The sequence below is a fragment of the Rana temporaria genome, chromosome 2, assembly GCF_905171775.1.
Source record: "Rana temporaria chromosome 2, aRanTem1.1, whole genome shotgun sequence".
In the NCBI taxonomy this organism is placed as follows: Eukaryota; Metazoa; Chordata; class Amphibia; order Anura; family Ranidae; genus Rana; species Rana temporaria.
The window spans coordinates 284,379,717-284,398,714 of NC_053490.1; the positions used below are offsets into that span (position 1 = coordinate 284,379,717).

An 18,998-nucleotide genomic window follows, 5' to 3' on the forward strand; every position below is an offset into this window, starting at 1 on the left:
AAAGGAGACCTGTACTGTGGAATATGTGCTCAAAAAGATGAGCAGAGGACAAAGGACTAGTCACCAATATTGCCTGTAGGCTAAGTGGAGAACATTTAGTGCACTGGCCTTGTGAAGTATGTACTAACGTGATTATATACAAAACCAAAAAGTTGTACCCTCACAAACGTGAAATAAAAATTTGCATTTGCATATAAAAAATGGCTGACCAATGAAAATGACAAGTATTTGACATCCTTAAAGCAACCCCAGGGTGTCATGGTGAGCATTAATGGAAACATGGGTGGCTTTGGAAAAAAATCAATATCCAATTCTTTTAGAAGCAACCAGATGAAGTGCCACTGTTTAAACAATAGAAAGCTGGCACTGAAAAGGTTCTGATAAAAGGGGGGCAGGGCCCAGAAAAACTTCAGCAATTTTCAGTCCTTATATTCAGTACAGTACATTATTGTTTTTCACTTGTAGAGAACTGGTGTTGTTTTTTTTGTATGTCATATTTTCGTCATGTTCTTTGGTTAGCAGATGTCAGCAAGCTTTTATTTTATGTTTGTGAGTATCATTCCTCTGTAAAATATTATAAATGTGAATGCACACAATACAATGGCAATGCTCTCCGTATTCTATACTTTGTTTGCTATATCAGATCTCCCTACTTATTACAAGAGCTGTGTGCCATGATGTAAAATTTTGAAAAATATTGCCTGTTTAAGTGGAAACTACAGACACTTAGGCCCCATACTCACGAGCAAACATGTCTGCTGAAACTGGCCCGCAGGCCAGTTTCAGCAGACATGTTTGCTCGTGTGTGGGCGCGAGCGGGCCGAATTCCAGCAAACATTTGCCCGCCGGGCCTTTTCCCAGCGGGCAAATATTCCTGGACTTGTTTTAAAACAGCCCGCTGGAATTCAGCCCGCTCGGACATGTACGGTCGTCAGTACAGACCTACCGTACATGTCCAGGCGCCCGCCGTCCCTCGCATGCGTCGAATGACTTCGACGCATGCGTGGAAGCATTTTAAAGGCGGGCCGCCCACGTCGCCGCGTCATTGTCGCGGCGACACCGCGTCATCGACGCGGCGACACCGCGGACACGCCCCGCGTATTGTTTACGCGCGGACTTCTGTACGATGGTGTGTACAACCATCGTACAGAAGCCCTCTGGCAGACATGTATGGTGAAAACGGTCCGACGGACCGCTTTCACCATACATGTTTGTCCGTGTGTACCCGGCCTTACAGTGATTGAGCTCCTGGCTCCTCCCCTCTGTCCAATGCCCCATGGGAAGCCGCTTCCCATTGGGGCACTCGTGCATGCTCTCTCCCGAGCCCTGCTGCTGTGTCCATTGAAATAGACAGTGGGAATCGGCACCGCCCCCGCTCTTTGGTCACTCGCTTTGATTGACAGCGATGGGAACTAATGGCTGCTGGCTCTCCCCAGCTAAGCCATCAAGCCCTGGAAGTGAAGGGAGAGAAGAACTGCAGACGTGCATGGCACTGGATCAAATGAGGGCTCAGGTAAGTAAAAGGGGGGGGGTGAGGGGGGATGCTGACACCTAAACATTTTTTACCTTAATGTAAGGAATGCAATAATTTAAAAAAATGTTTAGGCTTTACAGCCACTTTAATCATGCTTAAAGCACACTAGAGTATTAACTATATTGCCTGTAGGGTCCTTGCAATTGCTTAGTTCCCTATTGCCATGCCTTATTCTACACTGTGTCTCTATTTGGGAGTAGACTTAGAAGCTTTGTTTCTTCAGAGCTGCCCCTCAGTGACCAGGTATCTGCTAACAGTTGGAGTAATATTCCAAAGGCAGAAGCATTTGTGGAGGAAGCACAGATCCACAGAATGATTGAAGCAGAAGCATGGAGATGCTTGTCTGCAGCTCTTTAGATACAGCTTTCTCTTCAGCAAGGAGAACAGTGAGCAGCACAGTAATTACATCTCCAAATCTCACTCCAAATCTTAAAAGACTATCAGTCTAAGGCTGCTATGCCTTAGATGATCTCACACTTCAGCTGTAAAGCTATTAGGCTTAGAGTGGTAATAAAACCAAATTCAAAAATGTAATTCTTAGATGCGATGATTGCATTTGTTTTCTTTTTTTTTTTAGGATTTTTCCGTCTGTTTTCACCTGGGGATCTGACCATAAACACACCTCCTGTATTAGTGTGCCCCTAGTCAGGATGAAAGAACACAAGGGGCACCTTTGAACAGTAGCATTGTCAGTCTGGGGGGAGGGGAGTATTAGATATTCTAGCAGATTTAAATACACTAACAAATAGAAGCCAAGCTCTAGATAATACTTTATAAGCAGTTACAGCAACAGTTGTTTTCCTTCTGAAATAATGTTTTACATAAATGTATAAAAATGGATCACTGTAAACACCCCTGCCAGTAACTGATACATTCTGATGAAGAGCTTTTTCTTTTGAAAAACGACAGAATTACTTGAAATTGAAAAAAAATGACTAAAAAAAGAAAACAAACAAATGCAGCCATGAAATTTAAGAAATGGTAAACTGCACTATAATAAATGTTTGCTTTTGGGTTTAATACCACTTTAAGGCACATGGGTGATCAGGCACAGGAGGGATTCAAGACAAACGATAGATTTTCTGTTTAGGCCAAATTTACATTTCTACTATTCCCTATTACATTGTATATGGCAAATCTTGACTTTTTAAAGTTAGGTCCACTTTAATATCTAATTTTCCATATTATGAGCACTGCAATGAGAAAACTAACATTACATAATTTATTAACAAAAATAAGTTGCTAAATTTTTAGTGCGCACTGTGCAAATCAGTAGAGGCCTAAAATGACTTATGCCCTGTACACACGATCGGACTTTTGTCTGACCAAATTCACATTGGAAACCCGACGGAATTCCATCGGAGGAAAATAGAACATGTTCTCTATGTGGGGCATACACACGGTCGGAATTTCCAATGGAAAAATTCCGTCTGACTTTTTCCATCGGAAATTCCGATCGTGTGTATGAGGCATTACAGTGCTGCCCCTTATTCTCTCAGTGCTGTTGCACAAGTGATTACAGGGAGCCGATACAAAGAAAGACGCATGTACTTTTACCAGTTTTATGTAACATTTATTTGTTTCTAACCCATTGCTGGATTTAAAAGCAGTTTTTATATGTGTTTCAAATTTAGCTTAAAGCTAATTTATATACTCTTATTTGTTCCACTGAATATACATGCACATCCCTCCCAGGTTTATAAAATCAGTACATTTTGTGCTCAAGCAAGCTGTACTTACCTCTTTCACTCTATGTATAATTTATGTTGAACTGTGCAAGAAACTGTCCTAGCTAACATTAGTGTGACACTAGTATTTTCCATTAATTAGACATGCATTTAAGGGGTTTTAAGTTTTAAGAATTCAATGCATTTAAGTTCTAGATGGCTGACCAATTGGGAACTCATAACTTCCCCACAGCTGTATTATATCCACTTTATTAGATACCGCTAATACAGAGGAAAATGCTTATGGGGAGGTTTGTAGTATCAGATACACTGTTCTTTACACTGGGATGTACGTCTTTTTTTCTGTGGTTTCAGAACCCTAGGAACCTCATAGCTCTTGACGTCCAAGCCTAAAGAGGCCACTACTGTAATATACATAAAGTAAGCAGTGTTCACTTATTATGTATCTTTTTCTTTTGGTCGGCAGGCAAGAGTTTCACTTTGACAATCACCGTTTTCACCAGCCCTACGCAAGTTGCTACATACCACAGAGCCATCAAAGTGACTGTGGATGGTCCACGAGAACCAAGAAGTAAGTTCTAAGCATGATAATTGAAGTAAAAATAAGCCTAATTTACTTTATTTACACCGGCTTTCATAACTTGTTACTATAAATTTAATTTAGCAGTTTTCAGTTTATGATAAAAAGAGAAAATGATGCTCCCAATTAGAGATGTGAAACATCACTTTCATAAATTGCATATAATGTTCAGATTTTCTCAGAAATATTCAGTTAACCAAACTATCTAATAAAACAGTATCAACCATACAAATGTAATCAGTTTATTTTCTTTTGCATAATACAAACCCACTTTCTATTTCCATTTGTAATTTATAGCTTACTTTGTCACGTAAAAGACAGAGATGTACCATCTACCCTTCAGTGAACAGATTAGGGAATACTCATCATTCCAAACTGTAGAATGAGCACAGTGCAAACTGGGCTGTATTGGCCAACAGAGCAACAACAATCTATATATACTCCATCATCAGTTTTCAATTTTACAGTGCTATAATAGTTTGGCTGACATCTGCACTGTACCCAAATTTATTTTATATAATTTATTTTTAGACACATGATCTTTATGGTGGTATTTAATAACTGCTGGGTTTTTACATATTTTATTAAACAAAGGAAAGAAAAACAGTAATAGAACAAAGCAAATAAAAATACAAGGACAGCATGAACACCCTTGAAATAATCCCTTTATGGAAAGTAGACATCTTAAGGTGGACTTTTTGTGCCACAATTTTTTGGAAATGAAGAGACAAGTTTGTATTAAGGTTGAAAAAAAAACACGGATTTTGGCTATTGTACCCTAGATACAGCAACATCATAAGTCATACACAGAGGAAGGAGGAAGTGAAAGGGGTTATTGTACAGGTTGCATCCAGTGAGAGGATGGAGATGAAAAGGATAATGTTCAGATGAGCAGGATAAAGACAGGGAAGGGTAATATACAGGTCACTAGAGACAGGATGGAGCTAAGATGTACAGGGAAAGAAGGGGAGGTCAAAGGGTTAAAAACAATCCCACAAACAAACTACCCTGAATCTGCTGCTTGTGTCCTGGAAATAATGAATGATCATTCAGATATACGTTTCTGAAGTGACATTTGTGTCAATCATCTTAAAGAGGCGCTTTAGTCAGTAAAAAATAAATAAAAAGTCAGCAGCTACAAATACTGTAGCTGCTGACTTTTAATATAAGGACACTTACCTGTCCAGGGATCCAGCGATGCCAGCACCCTCAAGCTGATTCTTCAATCGGCTTTGGGGGCAGGCTCCGGCTTCTTCGCTAAAGGAAACAGGCAGTGAAGTCATCAGGCTTCACAGCCGATTTCCTGCTGTGCATGCGTGAGTCAAGCTACGCTTACTAAATGGTCTCTCCATCTTCTGGGGCCCAGAAGGCAGCAGGGGAAAGTAGGAGGGTCTGGAAATACTCAGAGATTGCTGCAGCAATCTTACCTGAAGGTGGGAGCAGGTACCTGTCAAAACTAGGTACCCGCTTAACCCCAAAGTGCCAAAATGTGGTAGTGGAGGGGGGGGGGGAACGACCAAGCAGAGCATCTCCTTTTGGGTGGAGCTCCACTTTAAAAATGTATGGGTTTGGTCAACCAATGACCTAAAAATACTCATAGTGCAGAGCAATAGAGAAAAAAGAGGAAGCAAGATATATTAGAGGCAGGGGAGTCAACAGCAGACTTACTGTGCTTTTAAACAAAGACATTAGCAGTTCACATGTTTGTAGTCCAGTGAATAACTATAGGAAGTTCATCTACTGCAAGGCCCTTAAGTGCAGAAAAAGAAACATAACTGCAGGAGGCGCATTTAGTCCTAGTCACCTTATCTCAGAGGGCATAAGCTTAACTACAGGAGATAAATGTACTCTACTTTGCTAATTTATTTTATTTTATACCACCAAAACAAATTATTCATTATATCATGACACAGTTCCTTTTCTGCAAATATACGTTGTTCCACATTTGGTAGGCTCAGAATGCTAACACCTTAATGCTGAGCTGCTCTCAGCCGTGATCAAGCTACTGACAGAAGAAGTCCCACCATGAGAGCAGAGGACATAATAATATGTTACGTGATTTAAAGACAGGTGTACAGTAATTTATTTAGACCAAGGAAATTGTAATCAATTTGCAAAGCTTTAAAGCAGCATTTAAACACAGCTAATATTTTGTGATATGCTGGTATATCGGTGTATGTGTATGCTTGTCTGACAATATATGGGCAGATGTCACCCACTTACATGGTGGTTGGCATATTTTCATATTACATTTGCAAGACCCCAAATAGATTCACAGCTAATTACAGCTACAGCCTTCAGGGTGTGTTCAAGTAAGTAAGGTATGGATTCAGGAATGGCTCAAAGGGGTTCATTTCTAATACCTGAGTGGGCAGGTATTAGAACACTTGACAACTCCTATAGCTGCCTGTGCCCCCGTTAGTTAGATTCACCCTCTCTATTTGTCCTGTTACCATTATCATTGAAAGTAAAAGAAAATAAAAAATTTTGGGTTGACATCAGAACATTATTAGAGGGAAAACCTTCCAATGGGGACACCAGTTCTGGTGACTCTGGTGGCACCCCGGGAATGCCTCACTTTCTGTTTTGGCTATGGGGCAGGAAGTGAAGGGAATACTCACCAGTGGGACAAAGATGGGGAAAAAATCCATCCCTTACTCTACCAAAATGGCAAAAAAGGTACATTTTAACCACTCAATGACCGGGCCATTTTTTTGCGATTCGACACTGCGTCGCTTTAACTGACAATTGCGTGGTCGTGTGACGCTGTACCCAAACAAAATTGACGTCCTTTTTTCCCCACAAATAGAGCTTTCTTTTTGTGGTATTTGATCATCTTTGCGGTTAAATTTTCTGGCACTATAAACAAAAAAAGGGACAATTTTGAAAAAAACACAATATTTTGTACTTTTTGCTATAATAAATATCCCCAATTTTTTTTTACTTAGGCTGATATATTCTTCTACATATTTTTGGTAATAAAAATTGCAATAAGCGTATATTGATTGGTTTGCGCAAAAGTTATAGCGTCTACAAAATAGGGGATAGATTTATAGCATTTATTATTATTATTATTATTATTATTATTTTTTTTTACTAGTAATGGCAGAAATCTGTGATTTTTAGCGGGGGCTACTACATTATGGCGGACACATCAGACACTTTTGACACATTTTTGGGACCATTTGGGACCATTTGCCTCTCGTGCCCGCGAACGCTCACGGCCGGTGGTCATCACGACTGCCAGTCACGAGCATTGGCTAAAAGCGGCCGACGTACAACTATGACGGTTCACACAGCGGAGCCAACCTGCCGCAGTATAACTGGGGCGGCTGGTCCGTAAGCGGTTAAAGAGGTTGATTTATACTGACCAGTCAATTAGCAAAGTAAAAGCTTACTTAGCCTAAAAATATGCTGTGTTCACTTTGTCCCATCTTGTCCAAGCAAAAATCCTGCTTTTTATTAGGTATTAAAAGTAAAAACTTCAACCACTAAGCTAAGTGAACATTCACTTTATACTGTATGTCAATTAAGCCCACGTTCACATCAGGCCATTTTGACATGTCAAATCACCGGCTGTTGCCCGCAACCACATCGCCTGAATCGGTGCGACCCCGCACCGATTCCCAAAAATAGTTTCTGCACTACTTTTGGCGACTTCAGGGGCGATTTCAATAGACATCTGTACAGAAACCCACACAGATGCATTAAGGTGAAAAAACATGAACCTTTACAACCCCTTTAATAGCTGATAACTGTAACCTACATTGAAGATTGACTCAGTGTACACTTTGGTTCACTAGCATACTTCTCATTTTTGCATTGCAAATATATAATAATAAGACATGACCAAATCCACCATTTTAAGCCCTGGAATGCCCTTCTGTATGTTTGTAACTGTATATACAAAAATAATCACTCAACATATCTGTATTTATCAGTGATAATATTCTTTCAAGCTCATGAAAGCTGTCTGTTTTATTTTATATATATATATATATATATATATATATATATATATATATATATATATATATATATATATATATATCCTGTACAACAACCAATACTTTTTAAAACAGGAAATATACTACTGTACTTTTTTGACTATCAACACTTATTCTGATAGGAAATAAAAACTATGAAAATATGCTCACACATTTTATGCTGAGTGTTAAAGATAAACAAACAGGAAGAGAAAAAAAAGCATGAATTTCCTGTAAAATTTTGATCGTTATATGGAATACTCTGTATATATCTTTTAACCATCGTGAATACCATCAAAATCTAAAAATATATGTATATGTATATGTAATAGAAAATGTTTATACTTTATAGAAGCAAGTGCCAGAGTCCTATGAGAAATATGGTCAAAGATACAGTATTCAGTAATATTACAGGTCATCAGGCTATGGGCACTTGGTGATTTTATTTAATGATGATTGTTAGCTACACAGACAGTTACAAATTAGTCGTGAGCAGGGATGGACTGGCCATAGGGAGTACCGGGAGATTCCCGGTGGGCTGGTCCATAAATGGGCCGATTTTGAGTGACAGCCCAGAGTTTCTGCGCTCTGCTTATGAGAGTACTGTGTATTAGCGAGGACTTGCTCATCCCACACATCCACAGCCAGTCAGCAGGCAGCGTAACCCTCCCCCCTCCAGCCCGCCACATTTGACTACCCGGGTGCTGGAGTGGGGCTGAATGGGGGCGCAAGGAAGGAGAAACACAATGCTGACGAGATACAAGAACGATAGCATGTCCTGCAGCACACAGATCGGCAGGACTCGGGAGAAATGTCACATCACAGTCTCACATGTACACTGGCTGCAGTGTCTTCCAGAAATCGAGGCAGTGTGCAGGTCAGTCCCCTCTCCCCCTCTCTCTCCCTCCCTCTTGTCTCTCGCTCCCTACTTTTTTGTATAGCTGTTTATCCTGCACACTGATAAGACCTGCTGGCATTCTGTGTCCAGTGACTGTGTGACACATGGCTGGCTGTTAACCATTTCAGTTATTTAGCCAGAGCTCTGTGTGTGCTGCACGGTTTTTGGGATGTTTTTTGGAAGGATTAACTGCTAGTTCAGGCTAGAACTTCACAGACCAATTAACTGTTTACTGTCCTCCACTAATCCTGACCAGATCACTGTTTGTAAGAACATTTGTATTTTGGAAATTGGATGTGCAGTTGTCACATGGGTGTACTTTCAAAGGAAGATTACCAACTTGATCTTTACAGAGATGGTTTAAATGGAGTGGAGCAATCCTGTGATACTATATACTGTTACACTGGGTTCAGCCATGAACGCAGTCTCTGACCATCTCCTGTAGTATGTCTGCAGTCTCTGATCATCTCCTGTAGTATGTCCGCAGTCTCTGACCATCTCCTGTAGTATGTCCGCAGTCTCTGATCATCTCCTGTAGTATGTCCGCAGTCTCTGACCATCTCCTGTAGTATGTCCGCAGTCTCTGATCATCTCCTGTAGTATGTCCGCAGTCTCTGATCATCTCCTGTAGTATGTCCGCAGTCTCTGATCATCTCCTGTAGTATGTCCGCAGTCTCTGATCATCTCCTGTAGTATGTCCGCAGTCTCTGACCATCTCCTGTAGTATGTCTGCAGTCTCTGATCATCTCCTGTAGTATGTCCGCAGTCTCTGATCATCTCCTGTAGTATGTCCGCAGTCTCTGACCATCTCCTGTAGTATGTCCGCAGTCTCTGATCATCTCCTGTAGTATGTCCGCAGTCTCTGACCATCTCCTGTAGTATGTCTGCAGTCTCTGATCATCTCCTGTAGTATGTCCGCAGTCTCTGATCATCTCCTGTAGTATGTCCGCAGTCTCTGACCATCTCCTGTAGTATGTCCGCAGTCTCTGATCATCTCCTGTAGTATGTCCGCAGTCTCTGACCATCTCCTGTAGTATGTCCGCAGTCGCTGATCATCTCCTGTAGTATGTCCGCAGTCTCTGACCATCTCCTGTAGTATGTCCGCAGTCTCTGACCATCTCCTGTAGTATGTCCGCAGTCTCTGATCATCTCCTGTAGTATGTCCGCAGTCTCTGATCATCTCCTGTAGTATGTCCGCAGTCTCTGACCATCTCCTGTAGTATGTCCGCAGTCTCTGATCATCTCCTGTAGTATGTCCGCAGTCTCTGACCATCTCCTGTAGTATGTCCGCAGTCTCTGATCATCTCCTGTAGTATGTCCGCAGTCTCTGACCATCTCCTGTAGTATGTCCGCAGTCTCTGACCATCTCCTGTAGTATGTCCGCAGTCTCTGATCATCTCCTGTAGTATGTCCGCAGTCTCTGATCATCTCCTGTACTATGTCTGCAGTCTCTGACCATCTCCTGTACCGTGTCTAGTTTATAAACTGTTTTTGTGCGTGTTCGCAAAATTAAAGTGGGCCAGTCTGGATGAAGTCCAGGGCCAAATTTTTGTCCCAGTCCATCCCTGGTCGTGAGTACCTTCACTACATGGTGTAAATCCATTTACAACAGCTGAAAGATTCTACTGTCTGGTAAACTGAAGGAGAGGGTTTGAATAGAACTGCATTTAAAGACTAGTTGGGGGTCAAGAACTCATAGAAATATATAGTTGGAGAAGGCGTATTTACAACAACAAGATTGTAAGGAACCAATGGTTCCCACTATCCTACAATGGGAAATTATTAGTCTTTTATCTCTGTTATTTACATCTGACAGGTTTATGAAATTCCCAGAGGAAACACTTGGGTCCATGAGAGGAGAGAAATACACACAGCAGCTATGCCCGCCCCTCCCCACTGCTGTCCAATCGGAGAAGCCTTTGTATTTTGTGAATGAGTTCACATAATATAAAGACTTGATTGGTCAGGGGCAGGGGATGGCCAGGACAAGCATAGCAGCTGCATCTACTCTACACTTGAAGGAAATGAGACCAGAAGGTCTGGCAGAAACTATCTTCCCCGGGAGCATAGCAAACCTTTCAGATGTAAATGAAAAATAAGCTCATTAGGTGGCAGGCACCTTGTTCCACTTAAAGTGGATGTAAACCCGAGAATTTTTTTTCTTTGCTGTCACAATGTACAGTATAATATTTCCTATGATCTGTGCCCGGTCTTGCCACACAGAGTTAATCCAGCTCTGAGCAATCCTCTTTTATTGTTTAGTGAAATAAAATAGACTTATAGAGAAAAACCTTAGTCTGTTCCGCCCCCTTGCTGTGAGTGACAGGTTATTTACATATCTCATGCACTAGCCTGGAGACAGGCATTATTTTTTAATTCCCACCCCCACTTTTCTGAAGTCATGTGGTTACTTTTCTGGATTTTGACTGGATGTTAGTGATCATAGCAGAATTTAGTGTAAGGGAAGTGTAGAGGTGGGCGGGGAGTCTACTGACATCACGACTCCACCCACAGAGCTCCAGACAACAGACCCACCCACAGAATCTGCAGTTTTTCAGTTCTTATAACAGACAGAGGGGAGACATTTGACAGGTAAGGATACATGCAGGAGGCATGTATATCATTATAGATCAGCACTATGGCAGTAGTTTAGAAAGGATGAGAGTGGGTTTACATCCACTTTAAAGCAGAGGTCCACCCTAAAAATAAAAAAAATCTATCTAAAAAGGCTACAAAAAAATAGATTTTTTTTTTATATATACTTACCAGAAGTGGCTGTTACTAGGCAGATCTCCAAATCTGCCTCTTCCTTGTCCGCGGTGGGTCTTCTTTCTTCTACTCGTCGCGCTGCCTCCTGGGAAATGGGGAGCGGTATCTTCTGACATCCGCCCATTCACACGGCTCTCGCATGCGCAGTAGGGAATCGGGCACTGAAGCCGCAACGCTTCACTTTCTGTTTTTCTCACCGAGGATGGCGGCGGGGCAGCCGAGACCCGAGCGATTGATCGGCTTCTGTTGCCAACATCGCGTGTCCTTATTAACCACTTGCTTACTGGGCACATATACCCCCCTCCTGCCCAGGTGAAATTTCAGCTTCCGGCACTGCGTCGCTTTAACTGACAATTGCGTAATTGTGCGACGTGGCTCCCAAACAAAATTGACGTCCTTTTTTCCCCACAAGTAGAGCTTTCTTTTGGTGGTATTTGATCACCTCTGCGGTTTTTATTTTTTGCGCTATAAACAAAAAAGTGCGACAATTTTGAAAAAAAATACAATATTTTTTACTTGTTGCTATAATAAATAGCCCAATTTAAAAAAAAAAAAAAAACATTTTTTTTCTCAGTCTAGGCCGATACGTATTTTTCTACATATTTTTGGTAAAAATAAATAAATCAATAAGCGACTGGTTTGCGCAAAAGTTATAGCGCCTACAAGATAGGGGACAGAATTATTATTTTTTATTATTTTTTTTTTACTAGTAATGGCGGCGATCTGCGATTTTTATTGGGACTGCGACATTATGGCGGACACTATCGGACACTTTTGACACATTTTTGGCACCATTCACATTTATACTGCGATCAGTGCTATAAATATGCACTAATTACTGTATAAATGTGACTGACATTGAATGGGTTAACACTAGGGGGTGAGGAAGGGGTTAAATGTGTACCCTGAATAGTGTTCTAACTGTGGGGGAAGGGGACTGACTGAGGGAGGTGACCGATCTGTGTCCCTATGTACAAGGGACACAGATCGGTCTCCTCTCTCCCTGACAGGACGCTGTCTCTGTGTGAGCCGGCAATGAGAGATGATCTCATATGTTTACATTTGAGATCATCTCTCATTGGCCGCACAAATCGCATACCAAACGGCCACTCCGATTGGCCGTTCACAGCAATCTGGCACGGCCACGGCCAGCACAGAATTTCCCCACTGTCCGCTCAGGGGAACGAGGAAAGGGGAGGACGTCAAATGACGTCCTCCTGGATTTTCCGGTCTGCGCTGAAGCCGTCTTTCGGCTATAGCGTGGGCTTCAAGTAGTTAAAAGTCAGCAACTACAGTGTTTGTAGCTGCTGACTTTTAATTATTTTATTTTTTAAGCCGGACCTCCGCTTTAACTCATAGTATGCCTGCTGAATTCCTGGAGTTCAGCTTCAATTTGTATTTAGTAAATTAAAACATAGTCGTCTATTTTATTCCCTCCTACAGGTTTTAAAAATCTGCCCCTTCACTCCTCTGATCTCTATTATTGAATTTTCCAAAGCACTGTTATCCTGTTAACTATAGATCAGTGGCAGCGACATTTTGTAGACACATGGCATGGTTGACAGGTGGTATATACCCTAGCCAAACTGTCTATAATTGCAAACATGCTAGCTGATGTTTTAATGTGAAAGATCAGTAAATGAAGCCAAATAAATATGAGGCTGGGTTTAAAATGGATTGTTTCTACTTAATAAATAATTTCACATTGTAATTTACAGTAATTGCTGGTGAGTATAAATCAGACTTTGCTTTCTATGCACCACTGAAAATGTTAAACAAGAATTTCAAAGCAAAAATGTGATGGCTTGCAGTCAGATTAATTTAATGTATTTAATTAATTTTTTTAATGGATGTGTATAAAATCCTTGGTATTTAAATAAATATGTAATATCCCTGACACGGGTGTCCTAGAGCATAATAGGTTTTCCAGAGAGTTTGACTGAAACTTTTTGGTTACCGCCTTTAAAGGCAGGCAGGTAGGAAAAGGGATAAGTCATTGATCAGGCTCATTACTGTGGTTTACTAAAGGGGCAGAGACTGCTCACTCATTTCTATGCACTGCTGCAAAAGCTAAACAAGAACTTCAAAAGAAATGTGATTGTTTGCAGTCAGATTTATTTAATGTATTTAGTCTATTTTTTTAATGGATGTTTATAAAATCCTTGGTAATACTTATGGCACTGGTGTCCCAGAGCATTTAACGTTTTTCCCTTTGAGTTTGACTTTAAGATTCTCTCCTTGACTATAACTTTTTGGGCACGACCTTAAAAGGCAGACAGGTAGAGAAGGGGATAAGTCATGGTTCATGCTCATTATGGTTACTTACTAAGGCCCAGATTCACAAAGGAGATACGACGGAGTATCTCAGATACTTCGTCGTATCTCTCAGAGTATCTATGCGACTGATTCATAGAACCAGTTACGCATAGATATTCCTAAGATCCGACAGGTGTAATTGTTTTACACTGTCGGATCTTAGGATGCAGTACCACGGCCGCCGCTGGAGGGAGTTTGCGTCGTAAACCAGCGTCGGGTATGCAAATTAGGAGTTACGGCGATCCACGACGGTTTTTCGTGTTCGCTACGTCTCCGCTAGTCTAGTTTCCCGTCGCAAAGTTAGTCGTCGTTTTGGGTGCCTTAACTTTACACAGCACACGTATGTGCTGTATAAAGTATGGCCGTCGTTCCCGCGTCGAAATTTTAAAATTCACGTAGTTTGCGTAAGCGTCCGGGAATACGGAATTACGCTACGCGCGTCGGCGTTCGAAAAAATGACGTCACTTCGCGCAAAGCACGGCGGGTAATTCAAAAGGGAGCATGCGCAGTAGGTCCGGCGTGGGAGCGCGCCTACGCCCCTTTGAATTACGCGGGCTTACGCCGGAGGCCGCCGGCGTAGGTTTTCATTGCAAGTGCTCTGTGAATTAGGCACTTGCAATGAAAACCTGCGGCGGTGTAAAGTATCTACGATACGTTACGCCGCCGCACTTCTACCTGAATCTGGCCCTAAATGAGTAGAGACTGTTCACTCACCAAATTGAATGTTTACTTAAAAACCAAATTATGTTTACTCACCTTAGTGAATAAAAGGTTAACATTAATATCATTTTGTTCACCTAAATCATCCAATTACTGCTAACTAAAATCCTGTTTTTTATTTTTCCTTTGCACATAACTGGGTAGTCAAGGTGAACTTATCTTCATCTTATTCACTAGGCTAAGTAAACACCCACTGTGGTAAGTGAACAGTCTCCGCTCTCTACTGTAAATTAACTCAATTTAGTGGTGTGTGTGTGTGTGTGTCAATAGCTCCAATAAGTTGTGCGCTGTTGAGCTATTGAGCTCTGTAAATAACATACTTTTTCTGCAAAACAGATAAGGATACTGTGATAAAAATGTAACCAGGATATTACAGCACTGGCAGCTGGTTGGATATGAGAATACAACATTTTCATATGCAATATTTTAAAAAGAACAAGAACATTTTTTTATTATTATTTTTTAGTCCTGGTCAGTAAAAATAAAAAGAACAAATGTATACAAAACCGTTTTACAATCCCTTTAAGTAACTGTCTATTAGCATGCAAGAACTCCCTTGGTGTAAATGCAAATATTAAACATTACATTTAATTTGGCTACAATATGCTGACACTTTGCAGCTCTTTGAGGTTAAACGCTACTGATATGTCCATTCATATATCCAGCCTCAAAGAGCACATGTTGAGAGCATAACAGAAATTATATTAACCAAGCACATCTGTGACTATTCTTAACAGACATGTTGACATCACTTTCAGTTAGTTTACTGATTTATGATACTTATCGCTCACAGAAGTTCTAAGCTCAAAAATATAGGTCTCTCTATACTTCATGTAACAACATTTGAAGCGGTCTTTTTTTTGGTTTTGTATTGACATTTTTTTTTTTTATTTATTTGTTTTACTAAACATACAGGCGCAGATACTCAAAGGCATTATGCCGGCGTATCTGTTGATACGCCGCGTAATTTCAAATTTTGCGCGTCGTATCTTTTGGTTGGTATCCACCAAACAGATACGACGGCATCTGTCTTAGATCCGACAGGCATACGCCTTAGTACGCAGTCGGATCTAAGATGCAATTTTCCGGCGGCCGCTGGGTGGCGTTTCAGTAGTTTTCCGCGTCGAGTATGCAAATTAGCTATTTCCGACGATCCACGAACGTACGAGCATCCGTCGCATTTTCTTACGCCGTTTTTTTCGTCTTTTTCCGGCGTATAGTTAAAGCTGCTATTTGGAGTTCTTGTTTGCGTAAGTCGTCCGTGAATGGGGCTGGACGCCATTTACGTTCACGTCAAACCAATGACGTCCTTGCGACGTCATTTAGCGCAATGCACGGTGGGAAATTTAGGGACGGCGCATGCGCAGTTTGTTCGGCGCGGGGACGCGCTCCATTTAAATGAAACACGCCCCCTACTCGCCGCATTTGAATTCCGCGCCATTATGCCGCGAGAGATACACTACGGAGCGAATTCTTTCTGGATTCGAACCAAAGCCAGGTAAGGTACGGCGGCGTAGCGTATCTCAGATACGCTGCGCCGGGGCAGATCTTTGTGGATCTGACCCACATTGTAGAAGCTGATTTATGATGGCTGCTGTGAACTATAGCTTACTGCTTTTTAAATAAGCTCTAAAAAGACTTCCTAGCCAGAATGGTCTCAGAGGTAAAACTTTACCATCGCCAAACTTACCAAACTTTACCATTAACATCCCTAGGATCTTGAGAAGGACAGTTGATAGCATTTACTTCCTGGAATCTGTCCTTAGCTCAGACATGCAGACGAGGACAGTGTTCTTAGATGATAAAACCCATTCTCCCCTCCTGAAGACTCCTGGGATGTATGCCATCATTTGCCTATGCATGAAACTAGGAAGTAACAGTAGAAATGTAAAAAAAGGTTCAAAACAAGTAAATATGATATATTTTCCTATTTGTTTACTAATTCTAGCAGAATAAGGACTAAAAATAGTCAGTGTTGATTGAGACGTTGATTGAGAGAGTGAAGTTCAACTTTAATAAAGTTTGTGGTCTAAAAAGTGCATACAATTAAATACAGTGTGTAAGGCAGTGTCTGGAGAGGTAGACGTATAGAAAATTTTAAAGAAATTTGTTTCAAGGAAACATTTTAAATGTAAGAGCAAGTCTGAAAAGCGAGGAAGACAATCTTAGATAATCCATTCTCACCAAGGGCTTGTTCACAAAAATAAAGTGATCCATGGTGGAACACGTTCTAGAGGGCAGTAGAGCAGTAGCTGCCAGGCATTCATTAATATCATAGTGCTGCTTCCTAAATGCCCTTTTCTTTGAAAGCTGAATAGGGATTTTGTATGTAAATGCCATGCAGCAACCGTGAACCAAGCGTTTGGCCTACATTTGGGGCACAGCTCTATTCAGGTGGCCCACTACTGCCAACTGAACATGACAGAGGGGGTATCATTTATGGAAAAATAACCACTAGGAGTGGGATTTTTAAGGCACTACCAAAAAGACAGTAACATAGAAAACAAATAATTATGATGAGAAGCAATCTGCACATCCCTGAGTAGCTAAATGCTAACAGTCAGGTGGCCAGCCCACCCCTGTCTCTGCTTACTTGAACTAGGCCCAGCAGCTTCTAAAGGAATATTCAGGGAATTGGCTTAGGCCATTTGCGTATATATCCCTAAGCCCTCGTTCACACTGAATGCAGGTTTGAAATCTTGCAAGTTCAGCTGAACTCAGGCGATTTCAAACCCTCATTTCAGTGCGAGTTCAGGGGCGATTTGAAAGACATCTGTGTGGATTCATGCACATATGTCTATTGAAATCACCCCTGAAGTCACCAAAAGTATTGCAGGAACTACTTTTGGAGACTGGTGCGGAGCCACAAAGCAGGCCTCGTACCGATTGGGACGACAGTGCCATTGCCGGCAATAGGCTGCGATTTGGCATGCAATTTGACATGTCAAATTGCATGTCAAATCACGCCGATGTTGCAACATGGGGCTTACTGTTACAACAGTATCTGAATCACAAGCTGCAATGAGAAGTAATTAGAAAGCCAACTCTCAGGCCCCGTACACACGACCAGTTTCCTCGGCAGAATTCAGCTTCCGACCGAGTTTCTGGCTGAATTCTGCCGAGAAACCCGGCCGTGTGTACACTTTCGGCCGAGGAAGCCGACGAGGACCTCGGCGAGGATATAGAGAACATGTTCTCTATTTCCTTGTTGTTCTATGGGAGCTCACGGCCCGCCGAGGTCCTCGGCGGCTTCAGGGCTGAACTGGCCGAGGAACTCGATGTGTTTGGCACGTCGAGTTCCTCGGCCGTGTGTACGGGGCCTTAGTATTACTAGTAGGTCTAAACTGTCACTGATGCCACTGCAGAAAAGGGAAGAAATATCTCAGTTACACCCATGCTGTGAAGGAAGACAATACTGTTTCATTGTTGTATAATTGCCAAATTAACGAAATTATGCTATTTTTGGAGAAAAGTTGACTGACTAAGCTTGTTGTCATAAATCCTTGCCTCCCTGTAGCGGTACCTAATATCATTGCCAAAATATTTGTTTTCTAAGGGCAGCCTATACTGAAAAACATGGCGTTGGTGTTATTGTATCTCTACTAATCATTTTTCCTTCTCTGGCAGCGTTAAAGAGATTTTGAATGGTTACAGATTTTTGGCACCAATAAGATACTTGCGCTTGGTACACAGATGTATAAAAAGGATGAATTGATTCACTGGGAAATGTAGAGCACGACATATGTTTTGAATTGCATAAAAATTATAATCTAACTTCCTCTTGTTGCAGTATCTGACACAATGCAAAAGCGACCCGAGTTCAGTATTTGACCCACTCATACCCATTTGTGTTGCTTTAAAGTGAAACTCCAAGCAAACGAAACAAAATACAGTTGCAACAAATACATGTTTACCTTCTAAACGGTTTCTAATTTTGGCCAACCATTCTTGTGATACCTGTTTAGCTACCACAGCTTTATTCAAAGTGGTTGTAAACTCTTTTACACCACTTGTACCCAATAGTGTATTTAGGTTTTGTGCTGCCCTAGGCCTGACTAAACTTGTGCACCCCTGTAATTTAAATATGACCCACCCCTTCCTGTCATGGCCACACCCTGTGTTGTTTAAGACCCGCCCTGAAATTTTCGAGTGAGGACACTAGTTCTGAGGGCCTGGGGGGAAATGGATTCCCTTAATTTACTTCGATTTCCTCTTACTTCCTGGTTGCCCATAGAGCAGGAAGTGAAGGGAAATCTTTGCAATGGAACAGGGAAGGAAAAAAAATAAACTGACAGGGGCTATAACCCTCCTTTACTCTATCCAAAATGAAAAAAAAAAGTGTTGCCTATAGTTCTACTTTAAGTAAATGGTGCAGCAGAAACACATACCACAGTGAGAAAGGATTGTGGTCCAGGATGATAAAACAGTCAAATTTGGAAGCACTCCCCCCCCCCCCCCCCCCCCACAGTTGCGGAATGCCGGCCGCCCACATACCAGAAGCAGCGCG

General features: G+C 41.6%; 1 protein-coding gene across 1 annotated transcript in view; it reads left to right on the plus strand.

Annotated features, from left to right (window-relative positions):
* The window catches only part of RUNX3 (RUNX family transcription factor 3), a 66,305-nt gene that overhangs the window by 26,519 nt on the left and 20,788 nt on the right, over nucleotides 1-18,998 (plus strand). The window contains exon 3 of the mRNA XM_040337143.1: nucleotides 3,689-3,793. Coding sequence (XP_040193077.1) covers nucleotides 3,689-3,793 — 105 coding nt within the window. The remainder of the gene's footprint in view (nucleotides 1-3,688; nucleotides 3,794-18,998) is intronic.